The sequence below is a fragment of the Aethalodelphis obliquidens genome, unplaced genomic scaffold (genome assembly GCF_003676395.1).
Source record: "Aethalodelphis obliquidens isolate GAN/ISIS:26980383/991018 unplaced genomic scaffold, ASM367639v1 scaffold3, whole genome shotgun sequence".
Classification (NCBI taxonomy): domain Eukaryota; kingdom Metazoa; phylum Chordata; class Mammalia; order Artiodactyla; family Delphinidae; genus Aethalodelphis; species Aethalodelphis obliquidens.
The window spans coordinates 72,007,249-72,031,105 of record NW_020837947.1 but is presented as its reverse complement, the minus strand read 5'-3'; the positions used below and the strand labels follow the sequence as shown (position 1 = coordinate 72,031,105).

Below are 23,857 nucleotides of genomic sequence, written 5' to 3'. Positions count from 1 at the left end.
AATCCAGCTCTATCCAGAGCAGCAACCCTTTTATCTGCTTCACAGATTGGTATTCCAAGTATGATTTCATTTGAGCAATTAATACTGCTGATCTTTAAAAGCTCAATCCCCTCATAATTAAGAAACCTGAAGCACAGAATGGTATCTGCCAAGGTCACTCAAAAGTTACGTACACAAAAAGTAGACTGTATTGATTAACTGATTCCGTCAGAGCTTGGTTGTCATTTTTACAGCAAAGTAATTAATTTTACAGGAAGTAAATATCCACGTGTATAAACAAGCTAGATCCTTATTAATGTAAATGAAATAAATCCCAAAGTCAAATTTTGTTTGTTTGTTTTTTTTGCAGTACACGGGCCTCTCACTGTTGTGGCCCCTCCCGTTGCGGAGCACAGGCTCCGACGCGCAGGCTCAGCGGCCATGGCTCACAGGCCCAGCCGATCCGCGGCATGTGGGATCTTCCCGGACCGGGGCACGAACCTGTGTCCCCTGCATTGGCAGGCGGACTCTCAACCACTGCGCCACCAGGGAAGCCCCCAAAGTCAAGTGTTTACATATTCAACCTTTTAAATGCAATTCCATGCCTCTGCTTCCTGCTTTTAGTACAAATTAGATCTCTAATTCTTAAATATAGTTCCCTCAAATAAAATCATCAACCACAGTAGATTTATGCCTGTAATGTACCAGCAGGTGGAGCTTTATGATTAATTCTTCAATTTCTAAAATGTCAATTTGTATAGCACTTTATAAAACCTCAGAAAACACTTGCATGTTATTATTTTATAAACAAAAAGCAGAAAGCAATCTGTGTTTTTCCAGTCACAGTGTAAAATTTTTTCAGTGTTTCTAATGTATAATACATATTTTTAATTGACAATTTTATCAGAGGAATAAAAATTAGAACTCTATTTACTTAAAGGAAAAGAGGTAAGAGAGTCTTTTTTTTTTTTTTTTTGGCTGCACCATGCGGAATCTTAGTTTCCTGACCAGGGATTGAACCCGTGCCCCCTGCACTGGGAGTGTGGAGTCTTAACCCCTGGACTGCCAGGGAAGTCCCAGAGATTCTTTATATAGTGATCTAGAAATACATTACATTTTCTATATGATAGTTATGATCTCTGCATATATATTATGTGTACATTTGTTTAAAACCAAATTTGAGAGAAAATTTCCAATTATGTATTTTTAATATTGCCAGCTTAGCTTTTTATTTTTTAAGAATAGTTACATAGCTCATATCTATGCAATTCAAAACCATTTTTCAGTACTCAGTGTATATATCAAATAAGCTATCAAAACCTCTTACTTCCATTTTAAGCACAATAAATGAAAATTTAAAATACAGTTTAACAAGGCAGTACTATGCAACATCAGTTAAATGTCATCATACTTTCTTTGAAATACCAGCTCCCAACTCTCAATAATTAGTACTGGACATCAAAAACAAGTAGGGAAGGCTTCCCTGGTGGTGCAGTGGTTGAGAGTCCGCCTGCCGATGCAGGGGACACGGGTTCGTGCCCCAGTCCGGGAAGATCCCACATGCCGCAGAGCGGCTAGGCCCGTGAGCCATGGCCACTAAGCCTGCGCGTCTGGAGCCTGTGCTCTGCAAAGGGAGAGGCCACAAAGGTGAGAGGCCCGCGTACCGCAAAAAAAAAAAAAAAAACAAGTAGGGAAACAAAAGTCAACAGGAATCATCATTATCATAGCAATACAGTTTTACATTATCAGGTCTCCTACAGCTATCAACTAAGAACAAGATTACTATGCTTTTTTATAAATATATACTCACCCTTCCAGCTCCATCCATTGCAAGAATGCAAATTTTTTCACCCCCATTTTCTTTCAAATGTTCAGGATCAACTTTGTATTCCATATGCCCCCCAGATACAAGAACCTTTTTCACATTTAGTTGTCTGGGTGAAAAAAAAAATTCTAGATTAACATGTTCTCTAAAACATACAATCAATTTTAAAGAAATTACTGTTCAAACACTAATTTAGGGTGATTATTGTGAAAGGTGGAGTAAGATGATTTGACCTTTGTTATCCTTAGTTCCTCCTTTTATGAGTTTCCCCTACACAATGACCATTTCTTTCTATGGCAAGTCCTTCCCTCCCCAAAGGTCTCTACCTACCCAGATACACACATTAAATATCTAAAACCTCACTTGCTCATGTACACACATTCTTTCTAGATTAAATAACTGATAAGGCTAAAAGCTCCTAAATATATCTGCATTTTAACAGAAAAAATTTAAACCTCAAATCAAAACAAAAATCCTTAATTTCAAATATGGACAACTTTAGATATACCTACCAAAAAAATCATTAGTATTGCTAATTTAATAACTCATCCACTAGCCAGTTCATTATACATTTCATTACATCTACACACGTGATGTGCCTATAGCATTGTGTGAAACCTGCCTGCTATTACTCCAATGATTATCCTCCCTTTCAGATATTTTACCCACGTTTTAAAATGTTTTTCTTTTTTTGTTTGTTTAATGTTTTTCTTCTCAAAATTACTACATTGTAACCAGCTGTAACAGAAGAATTTTCTTAGTGAAAACTTGGATGTAACTTATATTTATGTAATTTAATGTTATCAGGGCAGATTTTATAAATGTAAAGTAAAAACAAAACCTAACATTTCACAAATCATCTCATGCTCAGAAAGAAACCTACAGTCAGTTCTAAGAAACATGTATGTTCACATTTTCATGTTTTTATAACTGAAATATGACCTACAATTGATAACCTTCCAGTTGTTACACACAAAAGATAAGTTGTATGTATTGATGGTTGACATCTGCTCATGAGCTAACCTCATAGTTGGTATCTGTTCATGAAGTTACCATCTCATTGACATTAGCAAAAGCACATTCTGTTGAATTTCAATTCAAATCCCTGATTACTTTAAAAGTTGGATAGCTACTCTCTAGAATTCCTACACACTCCTGCTTCTACTAACTGAGCTATTGTACCTACTCAAAGATCTATTTCTCTACTTGTATTTATTACTACAGTTATAATATAATGAAACATCATGTAAACCAATGAAATATTAGTCTGAAAAGAACACTTTCTATAAAAGCTGAATACTTTAAAAAGACACAATAAATATGACAAGCAAAAAACAGCTGTCGGGCTTCCCTGGTGGCGCAGTGGTTGAGAGTCCGCCTGCCGATGCAGGGGACACGAGTTCGTGCCCCAGTCCAGGAAGATCCCACATGCCGTGGAGCGACTGGGCCCGTGAGCCATGGCCGCTGAGCCTGCGTGTCCGGAGCCTGTGCTCCGCAACCGGAGAAGCCACAACAGTGAGAGGCCCGCGTACCGCAAGAAAAAAAAACAACAAAAAATAACGGCTGTCAAATCAGATATGGATTAACCAACTATATAAAATACTGAAAATGTATAAAAAATATAGGATTTTGCCTTTAACTTACTTCACACTTGTTTTTAAGCACCTGCTCCTTAAATCATTCAAAATGAAGTAACAGGTAACACATTATAAGTATTATAAGTATGGTTTATGCACAAAAGAAGAGAACTCCAGTTGGTAGACCCATCTAAGTTTTATAATTCCCTGCTTAAACTGACTTTTTGATTAGACAGCCAACTGCTTGTTTACTGTATGTTACTAAAACAGGTAACAACTGCCTATACAGATACAAAGATAAGAAAATATACCACTTAGGTATAAATAAAAGGACTGAGTAGAGGGTCCACAGAATATGATTTTGTTTTTAAATAAATAAGTGTATAATATATAAAAGGCTACACGTGAACCAATGATAGTGTCACAAACCAAGAATTATGATTCATCTAGTTCTGTGCACCTGAAGCATAAAAAAAGGGAAACTTATAGGTCATATTTAACCATATGTTATCGTAATTCAGAAATACTATTTTACAACCTACAAAGAACTTTTATATATATTTACTGGATGTTTGCCAAAAGACTAAGATTATCAAAGGCAAAAACTTCTGACTTTCCCACCGTTCAATTTTCTCCATTTGACATTTCAGAGAATGCATAAAGCTGATACTCAGATATTTGCTGGAAGAGCTGAATTATTATTAAAGTATGTTTTTTTCACAAAAATACACATACTTAGAAGCCATCTTCTTGCACTGATAGTCTGCAAGTAAGTAAATATCTCCCTTTGTGGTAACACAGACAGTTGCCCCATCACTAGCAGCAACCAAAGACACAGTGATGTCCTTATGGTGAAGGGCAGAGACTTGACGAGGGGCAGTTACACACTTTTCTCCATTGGGATCTAGTAAATAACCTAAAAAATTACACAAATAAACAAATCACAAAATACCCGTTTTAAGAATACAATTTGTTTTTCAGATATTGTCATCATGGATTTCTTACCCAGCTGTCCACCATTTAGTCCCATGGTGTAAACAGCTTCTCTAGTCCATAGCACTGTATGAAACCTGCCTGCTGCTACTCCGGTGACTGTCCTCCCTTTAAGATATTTTGCTTGCATCTATTCAAAAGACAAACAAGACTTCAGTTTATTATGTACCTATGAACTAACAGAATTTTGCACAAGATCCAGTAGACCAGGGTAGCAAATATATGGCATATTTGCTGCCAGTACCCGCCTCAAGTGCTAATGGCATTCATCACTAATAGATCTCAGCACTAATACTGACACCCCAACTCTTCTCAGAATACAAGACATCTTGATGCAGCCACCTTAAGTCAGGAGTTTAAACATGTAAAAAAAAAAACTGACACAGTATAAAAACCAAATCATTAAACTTTTGTTAACAAGCAATATGCAAAACAGGCATTCTCATTCTTATTGAAAACTATGATACTTTTAAATTTGACATATCCAGAGTATCTCAACAGTGACACTACTGACAGTTTGAACCAGATCATTCTTCGTTGTGGGGATTGTGTTGTGCATCGTAGGAGGTTTAGCAGCATCCCTGGACTCTGCCCACTAGATGTCGGTAGCACTACTCCCACCCCTACACCCAGCTGTGACAACTAAAAATGTTTCTAGACATTGCCAAATGGCTCCTGGGGTACAAAACTGTCCGCACTTAATACTGGCTATGTCCATATCAACCCAGAGTTCCACGGTAGCCACACAATGAGAATAAAAATGGGAGTAAAATCTACCATTTCTAAAGTCTGCAAAATGATTAAATATCTACAAATTCCACAGTTGGTTGGGGAAAATGGGCCTAAGAAGTACCACAGATTGCAAACTACCTCTAATTATTTTGGAGTAATTCCTGTTGATTCATTAGCCATCCAGGATGGAAAAGCACTGGATTTTAAAGCTTATTACTAAAAATGTATATCTAATAATCATTTTAAATCCAGAGGATTAAACCAGTGAAGAAGTCTAACACCCAAAATGCAAAATCCTATGAGTTGAAAACACATTTGCTATATGTGATGATTCTAGTAACGTATTAATTTAAAGCACCAGTCCTGTCCTGCGTACTAGGTCCCTGAAGTTGAGGAAAGGCCACCCTCTGGTGGTGGTTGTACAAATGCGAAAGGGAAAACAGAACAAAAACAGTTGCTTTTAGACCTATGTTCCCTCACGTAAACTTGCCAGGTATGATTTCTGCGCAGAGACAGATCTACCATGAAGCCAATAAGCTTAAGTTTCTGGATGCCTCATTTACATGGCCCGCTTTTTACTTATAAAATTTCTATTTTTTTCTTAAGAAGGGCCTCAAAATTATTTAAATTTCAAACCCAAAATATCTGGATTCCCTGATGCTTATGAACACTTACAAGTTGAATCTAAGGCAGTTTGCTGCCTAATGTCCCAAGTGCTCTTTCTCACTCCAAACAAATGTTAATCTGTACATTACTACGCTTAATTTCTCCTGTGAAAAATAAAATATATACCACTGAAGAAACAGACTGTTGAATACAAGTACAATAAGTTGCTCTGTCAATGCCTTCCATTTTTTTGTCCATATAGGTTTTACACCAATGGTCACCTTATTATTTAAAAAAGAGAAGTTTGGGCTTCCTTGGTGGCGCAGTGGCTGAGAGTCCGCCTGCCGATGCAGGGGACACGGGTTTGTGCCCCGGTCCAGGAAGACCCCACATGCCGCGGAGTGGCTGGGCCCGTGAGCCATGGCTGCTGAGCCTGCGCATCCGGAGCCTGTGCTCCGCAATGGGAGAGGCCACAACAGTGAGAGGCCCGCGTACCGCAAAAAAATAAAAAATAAAATAAATAAAATAAAAAAGAGAAGTTTACCTGTCTAGGTACATTACAACTGGAAGGTGGAGGAATGATTCCTAATTGATGAAAAATATTTAGACCAAACGTATAAACACATCCATCTTCAGTTAATACAACAGTATGATCCTTAGCAGCTGCCACTTGAGAACAATTATGACCACTCAGTCCTTCCACAAGCCTAGGGACCTACAAAATAAAATTAACTTCAGTATATCACATTAACCGTTTATATAAAGTACAAAATACAAATAGAATCTTATGATACCACATCCCAAATGATACGACTGCTATACGGCTGTACCTATCATAGGCAAACTGTACAATTCAGCAAGGGGGAGATAAGTTTAATGGACATTGCTTTATAAGTAAAATACAAAATCCCAGTGAGACATTTCAATAAAACAATTTGATTCAATAAATGATTTTTGAGCCCTTATCATTTATCATACACCAAGTGCAAATGTGTCTGGTTTGAATAAAGGGAGCTCTTCAGCCAAAGTATTCATTGGTGTAGTGAAGAAATAAATAAGAATACAGGAATCAATGCAGCCCTTCAATGCATAACCAAACATACAATACCATATTCCTTTAAAGTCATTTGTTCTGGGTTCAAATCTTAATTCTGTCATTTACCAGCTATTTGATCTCAAACAAACCTCATCTTTTCTCATTTTCTTCATCTGAACACAAAATAATAATAGTATTTTGGATGATAAAAAAATCAGCATAAGGAGTAAATGAGTTAGTAAGTACAAAACACAACACTCTCTGGCTCAGAGTAAACAATTGATAAATGAGTGCTATTATTATTGTCATTGTGTATAAAATGAGGATAATAAGGCCTATAACCTCACAGTGCTGTTGTCAGGCTTAAATCAAGGCAATGATATTGCATGGAAAGCATGAACAATGCCTAGAACATAATATACCCTTGAAAAAAATGGAAGAGACTACCATAGCTCTCTCTCATTTTTAAAGACCTCTTAACTGATGAACATGCCAGCAGTCCCCTCAAAAAAAACTTTCCTTAAAAGTAACCTAGTGAGGAAATAACTTTCCTGAATGTAATGATTATTAGGTTTCTTCCACTTAGCACTAAGTTTCAGTAGCATAAGAGTCAATTTTGTGATTATACAATGAAAATATTGGCCCGATTTTCAGACCACAAATACCTTAATGAGAAGTTAAAAATGAATAAAAACTTAGATCCTGGACTACAGGAAGAGTTTTACAATTAGTCTGATTTTTTAAATTTCAACTATGGAAATATTTTAAAGCTTATTTATGTACTCTCCTGACTCGATGTTTGCTATACAATATACTTTTTCTTTGATGCTTTAGAATTTTGCATCATATCTAAATCCTTATTTTGAACACAATACACCAGGAAAGTAACTGATCTTGTAAACTCTATTATCAGTCGGTATATTATTTTCTCCTTATAGTTGGTTAAAAAAATTTTTTAGTTAACTGAGGTTTCCAGTTTATACAATTTTACCAAAGTTACCTAAACTGTATAATGACATTTCAATTACCAAGCATGTCTGTTCATCTCCATGGCCTAATCGTCCTCCAGGACCATGACCACAGGTATAAACTTGCCCTTTCTGAGACAGAAACACTGAGTGAAATTTACAAAGCACCACCTACAGGAAAACAAGAGAATATTATTAAACTTCTGTGAATAAAACATCCTTTATTTTATAAAAAAGAAATAACAGAATACTACTAATTGTTTAAGCTAGATAATGGGTACATTAGGATTCATTATACTGTTCTCTCTACTTAGTACATGTTTAAAGTTTTCTGTAATAAAAATTTATAATATATGGTGGTCTATTTTAAAACTACGTCTAAAAACACTGACATTGGGGGAAGAAAAATTTAGAAGGAATTAAGCAAGTGTTACCCACAAGACACTAAACAAAGGAAAATGCAAATCTTAAGTATTCAACTACAAATAGTAGTAGTCAGTTGTTTTCCAATTTCATAAAATCTCAAACAGCAAGAATTGAACAGAGTAAAATATGAAGCATAAAGATTACCAAATAGTGACTATTACTAAAGAAAATAATAAAAGTGCCTTAAGAGTATTTTTTCCAACATCACCTTATAAACAGGGAGTGGGGGGGGTAAACAGTACATGCTTTTTATACCTCTGATTTTGTCTAATATACCTTTAATATAATTACATGGCTTTAAATAATTTTACACTAATTTTCAAGCTCTTCTCTTTTCCCCACTTCCTTCCCAGAACCCTCCTTGCCCTCTGACAAACAGTTCCATTTTCATACATTCTTACCAGAAAACAAGGTTACTATAAAAGGGTTGAACTGCATCAGCAGAAGGCAATAATAGGAAACCAAGAGCAGTTTTAAATATGCATGCACTTACATACGTAACCTGCAGGCCACACTTTGCTACTTTTCAACGCATCAGTATACTTATTTTACCTTAATACTATCTAAAAATCCTTTTTTACTTTTAAAAATAATCTGCATTTACATCTCTTATGCCACCCATAAATATTTCTAACTTAGGATATTAAAAAAAGGATTAAGAAATAAAAAATCCTAGAATTATTTTCCAGAAAGTCAGGGTCCTTTGGAAAAATAAGAAAATCATGGACTTCCCTGGTGGCGCAGGTTAAGAATCTGCCTGCCAATGCAAGGGACACGGGTTCAAGCTCTGGTCCAGGAAGATCCCACATGCCACAGAGCAACTAAGCCCGTGCACCACAACTACTGAGCCTGCACACCACAACTACTGAAGCCCGCACGCCTAGAGCCTGTGCTCCGCAACAAGAGAAGCCACCGCAATGAGAAGCCCAAGCACTGCAGTGAAGAGTAGCCCCTGTTCACAGTAACTAGAGAAAGCCCGTGCGCAGCAACGAAGACCCAAAGCAGCCAAAAAAAAAAGTTACAAGCTGAATTGCAAGCTCTGTTTACACATATCCCTAAACCACTTGGCGAGTTCTGTAAATACATCTTCCTATGATAATGCAAAAATCACTATCTTATTTATTAGCTGTACCACAAATGCCTAAAAAGTCTAAAAATAAAACCCAAAATTGTATTCAAATGTGTAATACAAAGTTACAATCTGTAAGGGAAAAATTATTTCATGAAACCACAAGTAATACATTTTGTTCAATTCTATATTCAATATTAGGATGCCATTCTATAATCTCTGACTTCTACAAAACAACCAATACCAGAGTGTAAGACCTCCAACTTTAAAACCTCTGAATTTTTTAAGGAGGTAACTGACATGCATTTTCATCTTAATTCTGAGGAATATATTATGCTAATAATAATCATCTCTGTTCCATGGCAGTTAATTCATCTGGTACTATACTACAGAATCAGCCCTTTTTCAGTGAGTAACAGGGCTCTCAATGCTGCTCAGTAAATATTCCCATTAACTTGCTTCTATTTTTCTTACTGAAATTTACACTGCTTTCCTTCTTCTCAAACCTATCCACTGTGCTTGTGTTTCAATCCTCCTTTTCGTAGTTAAAAAAAAAAAAAAATCCCTTACATCCTTAATTTCTTCACAAAATACTCTCATATCCTTGCCTTAACTGAAATGTAGTTTTCTCTTTGGGTATACTGTTTCATCTTTAACCCTACCAAGTGGAATATGCTCAGTTCTTCTACAGCACATATATCTTAGGATCAGAAGGTACAATCAGCCCGTTTCCTAATGTCACCATTATTCCTTCACTTTTTTTTTTTTAACATCTTTATTATTCCTTCACTTTTGTGTAAAAATCTCTGCTCCTGAAAAATCTCACCTCATGAAATCTGACTATATCATGTACTAAGTCAGAAAAGGAAAACAGGTATCTTTCTAAGTGCCTCAACTCTGATCAATCATTAGTGGCTGTTGATGGGTGAATTCTGAGGACCTGTTCAAGTTCAGTTTAAAACAGAGAGGGGAGAGAAGACGGAGGGAGGGAGGGACGGACGGACGAAGGGAGAACAAGAGTATGCTGTGACTGATTAGCGACGTCTACCTAAGGCTCTGAACTAGGTGAGGAAGAGCAGCCAGCCCTGCTCTAACAGCTTTCCTCACCCTCACTAGAAACTCTGACCCCAGGCTTATGACTCTGGTCCATCCCAAGTCCTTTCAATATCCTAAGTTCCCTCGAGGTCTATGTAGATGGCCAGTCAGAATCCTAGCTTTCAGGACACCACTCTACTCTCTACTTCTCTAGTCACTCTTCATTCCCATGTGGGCTCCTGTTCTTGGCCTCTCAAATTTTAATATTCTCTTGAGTTTAACTCTTCTATTTCATTTTTTTTAAACTGCTAATTGTGATACATTAATTAATGACTTTTGGTGTGAAAACCAGTGTTCTACAGAACCCTAAATATGGTGGCCATGTAATATATAATCCAAATATTTGGGGGAATAAAAGGGGAATGACATTAACTATTACATCAGGAAAAAAAATCACGCAGAGATGAACTCAAAAGACATATTCTGAGGTGTAATTTTCAGGATTCAGAAACTGAGATTTATAGCTTTAAAAATTAAGTAGAGAAAGTTTAGGAATGGCAAAATTAGCATTTCAGACAGTTAAATTTAAAAACTTTGAAAGAATGTCTGGAGTACAACTGAAATGAAACTCAAGAGGAAGAAAAGCTGAGGCTACAGATAAATTACACACATACACATACATACACACACACACACACACACACACACACACACACACACACACACAGAGAGTTACAGAGAAAGATGAGTATGCCAACAGTAGCAAAATCCACTGAAGTGGAATCATCCAGAATAATGATATAAGGCCAAAGACCAAACCTTTAGAATTATCAATTAAAATTTTACAATTACTTATATTTAAGAACTCAGGTTCACTTACCTAAAACTAATAACAAACTTCATTTGAGTATCAACAACAAATTCACTTGAGAAACAATCTGAAGAACTCTAATTAATTAAGTAGAAAGAAAAACTAGAAAATCAACACAAGCTCTACCTTTTAAAAATTAATATCTGTATAATGCCTTCTAACTTTAAACATGCCTTACACAAACATCTCATAGTTTTATGATATATTACATAGTCTAAATATGATTAAGACTAACAAAATCTAAAAAGAATTAGTAAAGTTCTGTTGATCAATTTCTTCATTCAAATATGTTACTGCACCTTCACCAAAGTTAACATAATCCAAATGAAAAGATAAGCTATCAAATACAAAAGTTCTTTTTAATCTCTAAAAGTGCTCAGATTGTATTTCAACATACCTGCTTGATATAAACCCCACTCCTAGAGAACAGATCCACCAACTCGGGATGATGTTTGCTATTCTGGCTTCCATGACCCAGGGTGAAATTTGTATTATCTCCCCACGTGTAGACATCTGTAGGATCTAAAATGAAAATTAGTTTTTATACTCTTTTACATTTTAAACAAGTATCAGTGTAGTTTAATTATAGATATACTCCACTAATCAGTTTACCTCAAACATGATTCTTCACAAAAACTAATTTAATTACCATATTTAGAAAGATACTACCAACCCTCTCTTTTAAATTATGACTCTAATAATTTACTATATAACTCTAAGAATAGAAATCAGAAAATCCAATTCAGCACAGGCCTGTCCCAATGTAAGCAATCTAACACTTTACCCTTGTTTCTTTAGAAGTTTAACTGCCAAATGATTAAAATACCACCCGCCATATCCACCTAGTTTCCATGAAAATAATACATGTAATTATTTAAATGTAAAATGTTATTAAAACATTTAATATATAAAGGTTCTAAATGAAGCAAACATGATATTAGTTCCTATTTCTAGAGAAACATCATCTTCCAATAGTTTGCTCTTGATAGATGCAAAATCACACTAGAGGTTGGGCCAATATCCATTAAACTGGGATAAAACCTAATCACAGCTAATTATGATATAATTATGCTAATTATCATAAAATCTTCATTTTTATTTTGGAAGGCTTATAAAGTTCTTGAATGGAATTATAACTGTAACTTGCAATATAGTGTCCAAGACAGAAATAAAAATGAAGAACATGTCCTTACTTAGCTTGCTCACTAGTTAAAATGCAAATTAACTAGTGCCCCCATTTAAACCTCTCCTCCTTTTCAGTCAATTTCCATTACCAAAGCTCACAGGGCAAAAAAACTGGAGATAAGTGCAATGAGAAGAAGGAACATGTGGGTAGAAGAATCACTTCCTTTCCCCCTCTAGCTCAAATGCTGTTACTTTCTGAATGCACATCAATGGCTTTACAGTAGTTACAATTCTAGCTGCCTTCCCTTTTTAGGCTGTATTTTTACTCTTATACACAGAAATGAACATTGAATCTGAAAAATGTAAAATAAACCAAAGTGCTCTGAAAGAAAACCAAGGTTATCAACCAACATATACCAGAGTAAAAGTTCTTTGCAGACATCCACACAAATTTCCTCAGGTATTTCTATAACAATAAAATTTCAATAAAATTTTCTAAGCTGTACCTTAATGGAATATATTTGTGGAATTTTCTTACCAGTATTTCTGAATACTACGTGAGCTGGTCTATCCTTCATTACAAGATCCAAAGCTGACAAGCCTTCTTTATCTTGAATATACAGACTAACACCATGCTAAAAAAAAAGGAAAAAATATGTGTGTGTATATACAGATATATATGTATGTATTTTTAATCATTTACCTATAATCAGTAATTTATTTATCAAAAAGTAAGATGATCAAACCCATAAATACATTGAAAATAAACATTTAATAACAATTATCTCCTATGCTCATACACATTTATTTCTCACATAAAAGAAAACTAAGAGAAATCAAATATCCAATTCTTGGGTAAATAAAGAAGAACCAGAAAATGTGAACAAATAAAATAACATTTAAAATCAAAATGAAAAACAAATCAAAATGAAATAGATATGAAAGTTTTCCGTGGTAAGTCAGGTCAGTTACTGAGAAGGCCCTAACTTTTGGTCTGGGTCTATGTGTGTATGTACACACATGTGCTTTTTTTTCCGTATTTAAAGAGCCAAACTCCACATCCAGCTAAGGGCTGTAAAGATTTCTACACAATGGCAAAGAATACTTCTTACTTTTTATATATATGTTTTTTAGGATTTACTGTATATAATGTGATCACCTATGCTCCACCTTTTTGCCTTGAATTCCATTTACGTCTATTACTGACATGAAGACAATTATATTCTTTTATTTCTACTTGTGTGATATATATTTTTATATTTTTCCACTTAAAATTTTCTACTTAAATTTTCAGAGCATTGTCTCTTACCACTTATAGTTAGATTGTATCGAAAAAAAAAACCCTGAGAATGCACGTGTGTGTGTGTTTTAAGAATGAATTTAAAGTAATCTGTAGTTTTATATCTCCAGAATTCAAACATGAAACAGAACATTTTCTGTCCCATTTATTTAAGGCAGTTAGCACATCCTATCCCTAGCACCATTATTTACTGTTTTAAAAATATAACTGGAGGAGGGGAGAAATAGAGCAATGTTCAATTCATATTATTACTACATACAGTTTTTTAAACACAAAATGTACTCCTTCTCATAAATAACTTTTAATATTTGCTGATAGTTTAACATGGCATTCAACAATAATTTTAACTCGTGTGAGTGATCACTGCCTATGCATCTACACCCAGAGTTTACCTGGGCAGTTACAGGTTGAGATGAACCATGAAGTTTTTAAACTCTAACCACAACATGCTGGAATACTCTTTTTGGGTTACTTAAGAAAGAGCATCTCCTCTTACCTTGTAACAATGGATTTTAATAAATTAAAATCAAGATGGTTCCAGATGGTTATAACACTTGATTTCACAAGGGTTGTCAATGAACAAAAATACTCGTTAGTGAGCTAACAAATAAAACAAAATCCAGAAGTGATCTAAGATCTTAACAAATTTAAAAGTGTATGTTGCCTGCTACTTTCAAAGTTAGATATAATAAATCCATATGGGAAGACCTGAGCTTGGCCTTCGTAAGGGTAAGAAGGGTACATTCCAGGGCAGAGTGCTCCAAGCTACGAATCTGACAAATAGGATCCCTGGAGAGTTTACTTTATCAGTTTTATAAATCTGTCCTAAACTTTATTATATATATACCAACTGGACCCTAATAAGACTACATACAGTTACATCATCCTAAGCAGCCCCAACTGCATAAAGGACTAGCCACACTTTTTTGCCTTTACAGCTCCCTACATATGGTGGTCTCTGACACTTTCTAATATGCTCACCTTAAACTCTAAAGGTAGGAGCATCCGTGTGTAGTCTAGTCTATCCCATTTATTAAAAGATCAACTCTTTACATATCCCCAAAATAGTAGGTAAATTCATTACCTTATTAAATAGCACCTAAGTATAACCAAAAAACAAACCAACAAACAAGCAAAGGATTCTGTCTTTTTTTTTCCCATTACAATATTCCGAGCACTTAGATCGTTGCCTAATACACATTAGGCACTAAAAAAAAAAAAAAATGTATTCCAAATACTTTACAAACAGTATTACCACTTAATCCACACAATCTCATGATTCAGTGAGTTTTTCCATTTACAAATGGGAAAAATTAAAGCAAGTTCTTCCAGGTTAGTAATATAAATAAACCACCAAAATTAAAGAAAACCGGTATAGAGGTAACAGACACAGCAGGACCCTACAAACATAAACATGCCTCCTGTCACGGAATCAAGAAGGTAATGAAAAGCTGCATAAGATATGCTGTTTCTACTCTGGCTTTTGGCAGACAAGAAGTTTCTGCTGAGGTTTTTCATCTTTGGCAATCAGGAACTGATAGCATGGGTGTTTATTTATTGTACAATTTTAGCACCTAATTTTAAAATTTCATACCTATAAAGTTTTTATCAAATGTAATTCATTTAAAATGTGTTTTTCTGTATAGTCTCTTCTTGTTAGTCTGTAACACCTTAAATGCTATAGAGCTATCACCAGAAGTGGAACTGACATGAACACCCCATCATTGCAGCCCTTCCAATTAAAGGAGTGTTAAAAGGGGAAAGAAGTCTGTGCTAAAAAAATGCAGATGGCTTACAGCAACATGCGAATACTAAATGGATGCAAGAGGTTTCTGTGGCAATATTTTTTTCAGCGGGAAGCATCCCCGTTAAGTGTCTATCACGGATCAGAAGGACTCTGATGATGATGACAGTCAAGCCAAGAGCAAGGTGGCCCAAGGCACCATTTCCTGGCTTCTCCTAGCCAAGGTGGCGAGGATGATTGAGGATTTCTAAAGGGAAATGAAACCCAAAGGGAGGGAAGGTCCAAAATTCAGACCAGAACCTATTTCAAACGGAAGCCCCCAATCCTAACACCAGAATGGCAACCCCTAGGATGGCAGAAAATCCAAGGACACTCTCAGGCTTGAAAGGATTGGCAGTCATCCAATTTTCCAGCAGAAACTGGTGGGAAAGGGTAGAAGTAGAGCTGATAGATGCTTTAACTCTTACTAACCTAGCTCTTCCTGTAAAAGAGATTACAATAGGCAAATTAAACTGATACCCAAAGGTTTTACATATAAGAGGAATTAACAGTACTATTAATAAACTTAAGAAAAGATTTTCTTCACTGAAACTCCCTGGGGGGGAAAAAAATAAGGAAGGTACCACTATTATCCTCTTTTTATAGATGAAACTGAGGTTCAAGATTTAGTAACTCATCCAAGAGGACTCAGTCAGTAGTAAACCTAGATAGTTTAGCTCCAAAAAAGGATATTTTGCTATTAACACATACTGAAAATTATTTTGATCAGTAAATGTTACCACCTAAAGACCACTATGTAAACAATTTTTCTGAAGTCAAAAACAGACACCAGGACTTCCCTGGTGGCACAGTGGTTAAGAATCTGCCTGCCAATGCACGGGGCACGGGTTCGAGCCCTGGCCCGGGAAGATCCCACACGCCACGGAGGAACTAGGCCCGTGCGCCACAGCTACTGAGCCTGCACTCTAGAGCCTGTGAGCCACAACTACTGAGCCCACGTGCCACAACTACTGAAGCCCACACACCTAGAGCCTGTGATCCACAACGAGAAGCCACCGCAATGAGAAGCCCGTGCACCGCAATGAAGAGTAGCCCCCGCTCACCGCAACTAGAGAAAGCCCGTGCACCCAACGCAGCCAATCAATCAATCAATCAACCAATAAATAAAATTTAAAACAAAAAACAGACACCAAAGATAAAGACACTGAAGATAAGCACCCTAATGCCCTAATGTGACCACAAGTGCCTTGAGGACAGGAACTGCTTTGTTCTTCTCTGGTCCTCCACAAACATGACTAAATGCCTATACACAAGCTAATTGTTCAATTTAAAACTCATGACTTCTAACAGTTTTTAATTTGCATTCATTAGTGAAATGACATCCATCAGGGTATATATCAAAACACTTCATATTACTTGGCTAAACAGTACAACAAACCTAGATTTAATCTTAATCTACTTGACGGGAAATTTAAAATAAACTGATTCGAATTATTTTTTTTAGAGGTAGATTTTTTTTTAATAAATTTATTTTATTTATTTTATTTTTGGCTGCGCTGGGTCTTCGTTGCTGCGTGCGGGCATTCTCTAGTTGCGGCGAGCGGGGGCTACTCTTCGTTGCGGTGCGCTGGCTCTAGGTGTGTGGGCTTCAGTAGTTGTGGCATGTGGACTCTAGGCGCGCGGGCTTCAGTAGTTGTGGCGCATGGGCCTTGATGCTCCGCGGCATGTGGGATCTTCCCAGACCAGGGATTGAACTTGTGTCCCCTGCATTGGCAGGCAGATTCTTAACCACTGTGCCACCAGGGAAGCCCTGATTCTAATTATTTTTTTAAAGAACTATAAAAACTTTATCCTAGCCGAACAAGAAATAAACACACGATTCAAAACATAGTCCCTAAGTGATTTAAATAACCAGTGCCCTTTTAAAGTAGATAATAACATAGTTATACAAAAGGAAACTGTATTTCTTAAAAATACTAAAAGATATATAGTACTGAGTAAATGACAAAGTGGGATTCACTTCAAAATAACAAGTCAGTGGAGACACACATAACACAAAATTGGCCAACAGTTCATGATACATTGTAAACTTTGGTATATGTTTAAAATTTTACATCATAAAAGGTTTAAATTAAAAGGATATATGAGATTTGAGTTATAATAGTAAAAGATATCAAACAACTGATAAGAACTCAAACCTCTTTTGGAAAGTAAGTGGAATATATGAAAAAGATTAAGAAAAATACATGCCAGACCAAATAGTTTTAAATAAACAAATGACACTTACCTTCAATAGAGACCAAACACAATCAATATGTCCATAAAAAACGCTTCTATGCAAAGCTGTCCATCCTGACTCCTTGTCTTTCACCAATGGATCCACTCCTTTCTCAATAAGCCAATCTAACACTCCTTTCTTTCCACAGGAGGAAACGAGGTGGAGGGCATTTCTGCCAAAGGCATCCTTGATAGTTGCAGCATTGTAACAATGACTGGAGAGAAAGGCCTTAATCTGGTTTTCACTCCCCTTTGTTACCACAGAAAGGACATCCAAAGCATGCTTCAGGGATCGACATTTTGATGTGCAGTCAGGGATGGAAGAATTCATCCTAATTGTTTTAATGCAGCTTACTTCTTCTGAACAGTCAGATGATTTTAAAAAATGAAAAAGCCAGGACACAAAGGTGCTATTCAGAAAGATTTATAGAGAATAAATGGCCTGTTTAGGATTATAATTTAAATCCTCATGGCAACAGTATAAAACTATATAGATCTGTACAATGTATTTTGGCACTTAAATCCAAAAATTATAAATAGCCCTATCAAGTTTATATCAAACACAAGTTCTTTATTTAAAAAAAAGCTTTCCACAGTTTATAAATTATTCCTGGAGTCAAGCACCATGGGGAGGAGGAGGGGAGCTCCCCCTCCACACTGTCCACTCCTTTCAAATATCCATGATTGCAAGTGGGACCTAGAAGAGAAGGAGAAAGACAGAGTAAAAACTACACAATCTATCTCTTGCTCAAGTATTTTACAGTACAATTACCTCCATATTTAAGTGCCCCTAATTCCTATTTCAAAAACAAACAAGCAAACAAATGAGCCTACCAACTTCTCACGGATAGGACAGTCACTCCTCCTTCCTGTGATATTTTCTCCCTATGGAATATGTGGCAAGGTTAGAGCTTCACTGACAAAAGCTCGACCTCCTCTCCCAGTTCTGATAAGGGAGGTTAGTTCTGCTCGGCCACAGCCTGACTGAAAGGTGGCTCCATCCACCTCCACCCGAGTAAGTTGAGGAAGAAAGGGAAGTGGATCCACTTGGCAGCAACCCTCGGCCTGTCTGCCCGGATTCTACAAATGTTACCATACAGGTAACTGGAAGGGTCAAAGGACTCTCACATCCGTGGTATGTCTAAGTTATTTGACTTCACTCATACTTTATTTCAGAATCCAGACATTACAAGTAGACATGTTCATGTGGAGTGATTAAGTTAATGCATTTAATCAGGACCCCCAAAATGGAGGCCACCCCAGTGGCCTCACCCACAGCACAAATCTAAACCTTTCAGTCTGCACCTACAGGACACACCTGTCAAGGAAACCTAACAACAATTAATCCTCCAACTCCGCTTTAGCGAGTTCACCTCACTCTAGAAAACAAGACCTGCACGCCTTATTAGGAAATCCCCAACCTCCTAGCCAAGCGCACCCTGCTTCAGAGTTGCCTCTTCTAACATTCTGTAAGTCTCTCTTGCCCAAAATCCCTTGGAAGATTGCTTCACCGCCAGTGAGCACTGACTCCCCCCCCACCCCCCCGCAATCCAGGCGTTGTTTTCCCTTGAACAAAGGACATCCAAGTCGTTACTAAATTGTTTTAATTTTGTCATTTGACAGGAGAGAGAGAGGGAGGAGTGGGGGAAGGGAGGAAAGGAGAGAGAGATTACTTTGTTCCTGTGTTTGAAGTGCTTTTCAAGCCCTGGAATTGTAGTCGCCTGTCCATTTCAAAGGTAACTTTTAAAAGAAATGCACTTCAAAGCCACCTTGATATTGTTTTTCAGATGGCCGCAGTTTTGCATTATCTGCTCTGTTATTGTTGCTAATATCAATAAATTTAACTAACCATGTTAAAAACAAACAAACTTTCCACCGATAGAAAAAATTTTCACATACTGAGATATGGGGAAGTCATTCTGGCTTATACATGATTTGGCTTGAACTTTATGCTAACTAAAACAGCCTGTCTTATGGCCTGTCAAACACACATTGTACATCTGCTTTAACCATTAAAGAAGAGTGTAGCTCATCATCCAGTAACACAAAAGGCTAAGTTGCAACCCACTGCAGACGCCCACTGACAGTACATCCTGAGGGAAATTCAGGATGGGAAAAACAGGATGAAGCATTCTATGCTTTGGATCTACCGGCTCCTAGGTAGGTAAGAAGACCAGATTCTTGCACCTTCCCATACACAGGAAAACACTAAAATCATTAACATGAGATATCTGTTCTTTGTGATTAGCAGTAATCTTTTACCAAGATGTATGCTTGACTACATGTATTCAAACACTACAAGTATTTAAAACATACATAAAAAATTTTAAAGACAAAAAAGGAGAAAATTTTTCCTTAATATATCACCTCTACAAATCATTAAGAGACCAACAGAATAAAAGTCAAAGAATATGACATTTCTCAAAAAAAAGGGGTGGTGGTGGATTTAAATGGATTTTTAAAAAGAGACTCACATCATTCAAAAGAAATGTAAATTAAAACTATAATGAGACACCATTTTTATCTATCAGAATGACAAAGATCAAAAAGGTTGATATTACTATGTATTGACAAGGTTGTGAAGAAATAGAAACTCTACTCCATTGTTGGTGAGTATAAATCAGTACAGTGTTAATGGACAGCAATTCAGTAATATTTACTAAAATGTAAAATGCACATTCCTTCTGACTCAGTTTTACTCCTAAGAATCTATCCTGTAAAACTATATCCATGTGTGAAGTGGCATAAGTACAAGAACATTCATTGCATCACTGCATGGAAAAAACCTAAATAGTTAAAAGATAGTTGTGGCAGGTCCATTCAACAGAAGATTATTCATGTATCAAAAAGAATAAAGTAGCTATATATTTTCTAACATGAAATAATCTGCAAGATATATTGTGAAATGTCTCTTAAAACTAGATGTATCTGTAATGCCACGTATGAGAAAATGTACATATAAATATATGTTTATGCTTGAATATGCATGAAAGATGTTTAGAAGAATACACAAGAAAATGGTTAACAGTGGTTGCTCTAGGGAAGACCACCAATGGTTGGAGACAGATATGGAAGGCAGACTTATTTTTTACTACTACTAACCTCTTCTGAATGCTTTACCATGTATATGTATACCTATTTTAAAATAAACATCTTAAAAATATAAATAAATGCTAATATATTGATTAGAGAGGCCACAGGAAAGTCTAGAAAACTCAACCATCATACATGAGCCTCTAGCTTTCTTCCAATATGCTAACGTGTCTGCTTTGCCCATTCAGATCTGGAGAAATGAAATATCATTGTCAACTACCTGAAAAGCTACTAGCCTTCAGTTTCTTCACTTCCTGTTAGAAAACTAACCACCAATATAAAATATTAGAAATTTTATATCTAGAGTGGACTACTTTACTCTAAGCATTTCTCCATCATCTTTTTATTTATAATCTCCTAATTATCTTCTTCTTTCAATATTTTTGTGCTCTGGATTTTAAATTAGTAGTCAACCCATCTATAATGCCTAGATTTTAAAGCTTTTATAGTAGAAATTCTACATAAATTCTCTTCTCCAAGGTATCAAATTAAGTTCCACAAAATACTTTTTTTCATTTTAATTTATTAAAAAAACAGTCGGTCCTCCATATCTGCACGTTCCACAACCATGAACTGAACCAAGCTTCAACTGAAAATATTTTAAAATTCCAGAAAGTTCCAAAAAGAAAAGCTTGAATTTGCCTCATGCTGGCCAACTATTTACACAGCATTTTCAACTATAGCTGACCCTTGAACAACACAATGACCCTCTTACAGCTGGCTTTCCCTATACTAGGTTCCTGGTATTCGCGGTTCAACGTGGGCAACTTCAACCAAAGGCAGATCCTGTAGTACTGCAGTACACATTTACTGATGAAAATCCGAGTATAAGTGGACCCATGCTGTTCAAGGTTCAACCATATTTACATAGCACTGACACTGTATTTAGATAGTCTAAGTAATCTAGAGATGATTTAAAGTATACTGGAGGATATATGTAGGTTATATACAAATACTATGCCATTTTATATAAGGGACTTGAGTATCTGTAGATTTTGGTATCCGTTGGGGTCCTAGAGCCAATGCCCTGGTGATACCAAGAGACTACTGTATTTATCTGAATGACAGAGGAAAAACGGTTATAAAACTATTTAGAGCGACACAAGTGAGTTTACATATATGTATAGGAAAAATTTCTGTGCACCAGCCATAAACATTCCAAATCTGTATTTTCCACTCCCATTTCAAACCACACTAAGTCAGAAATCCTAAACCTAACTAGTTCTTAACTATTCTGATTTCCCCATCTGGAAATGATAGCACAGACGCAGATAACTCCTAGCCCTTTCTAGCTCCAGTTCTGTTTCTACTAGACTATATATAAATAAGCAAAGTGTTTGGTAGTTAGTTGACATGAAGAAAAAAGTACCAAAGCCTCAAGTAGTTTAAAATGTTTAAACTGGAAAACATGACAGATGGCAAAATAGTCACGTGTAGTTAATTTCATCCCTTTGAGGCTCTAAACTTTTGCCATCTTTGTGTTTTCAGTGTCTTCCTAATACCTGAAAGGAACTACTTATGTGAATAACTCGAACCCTACAGGATATAATTAAGATACAAGAGAAAAGAATTCCCCAATTTGTTACTATACATAATTTAAACACTTAAAAGGGAAAAAAGAATATTAAATATAAACAAAAGTGATACTATACTATAATATATAATGAGAGAGGCACAGAGTACTATGAACATAAATTAGGAAGGGACTAAGTGACTAAGAGCTAACATTTCTTAGAATCCTACATACTTGGATTCAAATATAGCAATGCCAGCTGTTACCAATTACATAACTCTACAAATTACATAATGTCTCCAAGGCTTCATTTCTTCTTCTGAAAATGGAGACAATGCCACCAACCTCAAAGGGTTACCGTAATGATAAATAAAGCTGCTTATCATGGTACCTGCTACCAAATGTACATTCAACAAATAGCAGTTCTGGGGCTTCCCTGGTGGCGCAGTGGTTGAGAGTCCGCCTGCCGATGCAGGGGACACGGGTTTGTGCCCCGGTCCAGGAAGATCCCACATGCCGCGGAGCAGCTGGGCCCGTGAGCCATGGCCGCTGAGACTGTGTGTCCGGAGCCTATGCTCCGCAACGGGAAAGGCCACAACAGTGAGAGGCCCGCGTACCGCAAAAAAAAAAAAAAAAAAAAACAAATAGCAGCTTTTATTACTATCATTTCTTCAGTAACAAAAAGATAAGAAATTTTGATTCCGAAGTTCATGTTTGGGCTTCAATGTCTCTGCTACTAGTTTCCAAGCATTCTTCTCCTATGAAACCACACATACTAAGGTTACCAATGACCTCCAAACTGCCAAATACTTTTGGTAATGTTACTTGACTTCTCTGCTTTCGAGTCATGACCACGACATTCTCGTAAGGAATCTAGAAAGGAGTACCGAAAGCATAGGGAACCACTGAAGCATTTATGCATGGGATCTCTCTCCTACCACTTCTTCCAACGGCATTTTCCCTTCCCCTGACCTTCAAATATTAGGCTTCTCTCAATGTTCCACCTTCAGTCTTCTTTTCCTCTCTAATTCATACGCACCCTGCGTAATTTCAATCTCTTCATGTTAACTTTAACCTGTGCTCATAATCCTCAAATCTGTCTCCTGCCCTCACATCTTTCCTAAATTCCTGGCCCAATGCATAGCGTTAATCTTATTCATGCTTTCAACAAATGCTTATTGAAGGCAAAGAAAGCAAATACTTATTAAGCATGGGATATTTTACATGATGTGATATTTTACATCAAAGAGGTTAAGTAAGCCACCCAAATCACATTATCAGTAAAAGAGGAGTTAGAATTCAAACACAGATCTATCTCACAGTAAAGTCCAAGCTATTTCTACAACACTATGCTGCCTCTTCAGTGCATCTGCAGGTCACAAGGTACTGCGAAAACAAAAATACGTAGGACTTAAATATTCTAGATATTCTAGTACAGACTCATGGACAATATTTAAGTGAAAATATAGCTCATTTAACAACTGTATTGACTGAACGAGATTTATTATCTATTACGCAGTCTCCACCATCAGTGGGGCACAGTTTGGTAGAGGAGAATGATTTTTATTTAAGCAAGTACTAAAAATATATCATGATTAAAACCTATGATAAAGATATAACAAGTGACTCATAGGAATGGGGAGTCAACAAGAGGGATAAAGGGAAGATTCCTCAAAGGAGATGAGATG

General features: G+C 36.4%; 1 protein-coding gene across 5 annotated transcripts in view; it reads right to left on the bottom strand.

Moving 5' to 3' along the window:
* The window catches only part of IBTK (inhibitor of Bruton tyrosine kinase), a 93,497-nt gene that overhangs the window by 65,996 nt on the left and 3,644 nt on the right, over window positions 1–23,857 (bottom strand). For all 5 annotated transcript variants that reach the window (XM_027091702.1, XM_027091694.1, XM_027091685.1 and 2 more), the window contains exons 2-9: window positions 17,574–18,260; window positions 12,781–12,877; window positions 11,515–11,639; window positions 7,777–7,887; window positions 6,257–6,427; window positions 4,387–4,504; window positions 4,117–4,297; window positions 1,790–1,913 (exon numbers count right to left, since the gene is read on the bottom strand). In XM_027091702.1, coding sequence (XP_026947503.1) covers window positions 1,790–1,913; window positions 4,117–4,297; window positions 4,387–4,504; window positions 6,257–6,427; window positions 7,777–7,887; window positions 11,515–11,639; window positions 12,781–12,877; window positions 17,574–17,894 — 1,248 coding nt within the window. In that variant the 5' untranslated portion in view covers window positions 17,895–18,260. The remainder of the gene's footprint in view (window positions 1–1,789; window positions 1,914–4,116; window positions 4,298–4,386; window positions 4,505–6,256; window positions 6,428–7,776; window positions 7,888–11,514; window positions 11,640–12,780; window positions 12,878–17,573; window positions 18,261–23,857) is intronic.